Genomic DNA, 4,240 nt, shown 5'->3' with positions numbered 1-4,240 from the left:
ATATCATTAATAATTTTATAGTGATAATATATATTATATAATATTTTAGATATATTAGGTTAAGTAAAATATATTAAAATTAATTTCACCTTTATCATGTTTTTACTTTTTTTAGTGTGGCTAGTAGATAAATTTTAATTACATCTGTGGCTTGCATTTGTGTCACACATCATATTTCTATTGGACTGTGCTTGTCTAGACCAGGGGTCAGCAAACTGCGGTTCGCAAACCACATGCGGCTCTTTGGGTACGTTCTATTTCCAAAGTTTGCCAACCCCTGGAAGAGACAATCCTGTCCCTCACAACAATTTAAAAATCATTCGAGAGCCATAAATATATTTTTACAAATAAGGAAAATTTAAAGTAATATTATAAATGAAACTATGATAGTTTTATTTTCAATTTTACTTCAGAGCCACATGTACGTACCCAAAGAGCCACATGTGGCTCACGAGCTGCAGTTTGCTGACCCCTGATGGCTCGTCCATCTCAAAAGTTTGCCGACCCCTGGTCTAGACCAATGGTTCTCAATATCAAAGATTCTGATTTAACCAGCCTGGACCCTGGGTCTGTTTGGTTTTGTTTGTTTGTTTGTTTTTATGCTACTCAAGTGATTTATTTCATTGTGCAGCTGAGAACCACTAGACTATACTGTATATCATGCATGCCTGGGCCATCCAGTGGTCTCCTCAAAGGTCAGCATCAGCCCACCCAAGTGGCTGCTTGGACTATGTACTTGGAGGAACACTCTTCCTGGCCTTGGATGTAGAAGAATCAATGCCAATTTGTTGATATTCTAAAGCCTGGCTCTGCCATTAGCCTCCCTGAGCCATTCTGTCTTGTTCAATCATTTTGTTCCATCGCTTGATTTACTGTTTATTATAAAAATGACATTTCACTGAAATACATTTGGATTTGGGTGCCATTGTCACTGGGTGCAGTTTAATTCTTCTTTTAAAGAGGGGGTACTGTCAGTCCAAGGCATACAAGTTGTCTGTGTACAGTGTCTCATGTTAGTTCCAAAGGCCCATGGTTATTGATGTGCTCTTTCTGACTACCCCAGGGACCGATTCATCAACCAGCAAAGCTGAGCTGGGACACAGATGGCATTTGGAGACTCATGATGGAAGATGCCACATATGTAGAGGAAAAAGAGGATTGGATATCTCAGCAGATTCTCAGGATAGAAGGGGTTAAGAGGTCATTTTATCCACCTCTCTACTTCTGACCAGTGCCCTTACCTAAACCACTGCAACCAGTTAACAGTGCTTCCTGGGTTTGCAACCCTCCAAGGAAGGAGTCTTCTTTCAACCACTATGGCCAGCCTTGATATATAGACCTTCAGGGAGCTAATAAGGTGCTGGTGGGAATGATAATGAGGATAATGATGATAATGCAAGTTACCATTTGCCAACTATCCACTGTGTGCTAAGCACTGTGCTAAACACTTTCCTCACATGTGATCTCATCTAACCCTTGTAAACAGTCTGCTATCTCTATTGCTCAGATAAGGAAATCAAGGCTCAAAGAAGTGAAATGTCGTACCAAAAGTCATAGAGCTAGGAGGTAATAAAGCTGAGATTGCATCTAGATTGTCTGATTCCAAATGCCCTGCTCCTTCCCTCATGTCACACTGTCATCATTCTAATCCTGAGGCATCCTCCAAGGGTCCAAGCCACTCTGATCTTCTGTTTGGGTCAGGACTTCAGACTTATTTTACAGAAGAAACTAACAAAAGTGATAGACTATAGTAAGGATAGTCATAAGACATCCTGATGTAGCATTGGTACTTGTATTGCCACAGAGCTGTTCTCACATGTATTATCTTATTCACTGTGACATCCCCTGGCATGAAAAAATTGCCAACACCATTTTGTGGATGGGGAAAATCAAAGCTCACAATTGTTCAAGAGCTGATTCTTAACTCTAAGGAAAGCCAAAAGCTGGGTCAGGAGACCAATGCTCTTCCCCCTTACGATCCTGATAACTGGTGACCCAGAGGAAGCAGAAACTGCTAAAGAGCCCGTTCTGTTAAGGGCCAGGTTCCTCATGGTACACTGTCAAAGGGACCATGGCTTTGCAAGCCCTATCAGGCTGCTTGCTTCCCGACACAGTACATCTTAGATCCCAGCCACTTGACTCTCTTGCAAAAAATTAAGATTTCCAATCAGTAAACTCTAGCCCCAGGTAGGGAGGCCACCGTCTTGCATCAGTAGCTGAAGACAATCCTGAGACAACACACAGGTGTATTCACACTTCCCTAAATGAAAGAAAGGAAGCAGAGAGGAGTGAGGAGGGGAGGGACAAGGAGGGGAGAGATCTATAAAAAGAAAGGATAAAAAAAGAGGAGACAAGGACAAGAAAGAAAGCAGAAAAGAGGAGAGAAAAGAAAGGTAAAAGTTCACAGCAATATAGAGTTAAAAGTGTCTTCAAAAACCATCAAGGCCGAAAGGGAAGTGATCTGTACCAAGTCACAGTGGGTAGGAGGCAGGGGTCAGGAGGCAGGGGTTGTTAAAATAAACAAGAGAAAATGGAAAAGTCTGAAAATTAGAAGGGAAAAAAAATTAAAGGAAGCCCAGGTCTTGGGTAGGAGACTGAAAAAATGGAGTAAAATATCATAGGAACCACCAGGAGAGGAATGAGCAGAGAACAGGGGCTGGTGAGGGGGAAGCCAGGGACAGGCAGCCAAGGAGATAGGAGAGGAGAGTGAAGGCTGACTGACACTCACCCTCACAAAGCTGGCAGGAAACCATCCCTCCTCATCGTCGATCTGGCCCCACCACCAATCCTTGTTGGAAGCATCCAAGACTTTGATGACGTCGCCAGCCTTAAATGCCAACTCCCGGTTGGCCATGGTGACGTGATCCCATACTGCCTCAGCACTAACGATGGAATCTCCAGTGATCAGCTTAGGAGACAAAATGAGAATGTTTTCAGTCCACACAGCTGGCTACTTTACTTGCCCCTTCCCCCACCCACAGAGCTCTACTACTTTATGGAAAAAGTCACATACTAGTGGTGAAGGGTGGAGGTGAGAGATGGCACTGGAAATCACAAGCGCCACAAGACAAACAATACTGTCTACTGTCCATTAGCCAGTGAGTAAAATGACCCAGAATGTGAATATGAACTACATAGGCCTCATGCTTTTATCCCTACTCATGAGCTCCTCCTCCAGGGAAGAATAAATGCTCTAGTCCATCTCTCCTTCACGATTCAAGGCAGCCCTGGGTCTGGGATGGGTAGAGGCTGAAATCAATGGCTAAAACAAAGCTCGAGCATATTTGCTCTAAATTCTCTGGGCTTCTCCCCCATCCCTCCTCTTCACTGAAACTGACCAACTGAGAGTTAGTGGTACATTTTCAACACTACTGTATCCCACCCCCAGGGGTTACAGACCATGGCATTCCTCACACACAATGGACTCCAGTCCTGTTCTCACCCACACATGATGCCATCCAGAGAGGCCATGGGTATGAAAGAATATGGCTTTCTGTGATGTCTTGCTCCCAAGAAATGCAACCTTGGCACAGATTCACTCAGTGATTTGTACAACCACCCTGTGAGATACATAGGGAGGTCTAGGTTGATTTATGCACTTGATAGATGACAAAACTGAGCCACAAGGAAGTTAAGGGGTGAGCTCAGGGTCAGCCAGCAAGGCAGGGGTTGTGGATAGACCCTAACCCTGGTCATTAGCCTTTGTGGCCAGCAGGACTGGGTTGCACACAGTAGCAGGCAGACATCTATCCCTCTGTCACATGAACACACACACACACAGACATTCATATTTATGACACTCATCTAAGCACAGCGATGAGGATGGCGTAGGGGAATAGTCTGGCTCTCTCTGGCTACCATCCTGACCACTGTGTTATTTGTTCTCTTTTTTCTCCAACTGGTTCCAGCCAGTATGGGCCATCAGTTTTCCTGGCATTTGGAGAAACAGATTCCAGAAGAGAGAACATATGGCGTGTCAGGCAAAGGACTCAAGCACTCTCCCCAGCACTGAGTTAGTTGCTGAAAATGTCCTTTAGAAGTCAGCTTTTCCACCAGCCTGCTTTGAGGAAAGACTGATTTCCCCAAGGCAATCACGGCTCCACAAGACCAATGACAAAGCAATTCAAAAACAACAGAGAAAGAATATGGGACATATATCCTCTCACACGGGCCTGCCTTCCAACATACCAGATGAAGAATAACCCTACAGTCGTGAAATTAATACATAATCTCTCTCTCT

General features: G+C 44.0%; 1 protein-coding gene across 9 annotated transcripts in view; it reads right to left on the bottom strand.

Annotated features, from left to right (window-relative positions):
• Positions 1-4,240, bottom strand: part of ARHGEF9 (Cdc42 guanine nucleotide exchange factor 9) — a 172,015-nt gene that overhangs the window by 98,375 nt on the left and 69,400 nt on the right. For 4 of the 9 annotated variants that reach the window (XM_019656112.1, XM_019656113.1, XM_019656114.1 and 1 more), the window contains exon 2: positions 2,729-2,908. The exons of 1 other annotated variant lie outside the window; for it this stretch is intronic. In XM_019656112.1, the coding sequence (XP_019511657.1) occupies positions 2,729-2,908 (180 nt within the window). Of the gene's footprint in view, positions 1-2,728; positions 2,909-3,013; positions 3,234-3,442; positions 3,561-4,240 lie in introns of those variants that run through there. 4 more of the 9 variants (XM_019656117.1, XM_019656118.1, XM_019656116.1 and 1 more) reach the window with 2 other exon arrangements.

This window comes from Hipposideros armiger, unplaced genomic scaffold (genome assembly GCF_001890085.2).
Source record: "Hipposideros armiger isolate ML-2016 unplaced genomic scaffold, ASM189008v1 scaffold_254, whole genome shotgun sequence".
In the NCBI taxonomy this organism is placed as follows: Eukaryota; Metazoa; Chordata; class Mammalia; order Chiroptera; family Hipposideridae; genus Hipposideros; species Hipposideros armiger.
The sequence above is the reverse complement of the archived record's forward strand: the minus strand, read 5'-3'. Positions and strand labels throughout refer to the sequence as shown.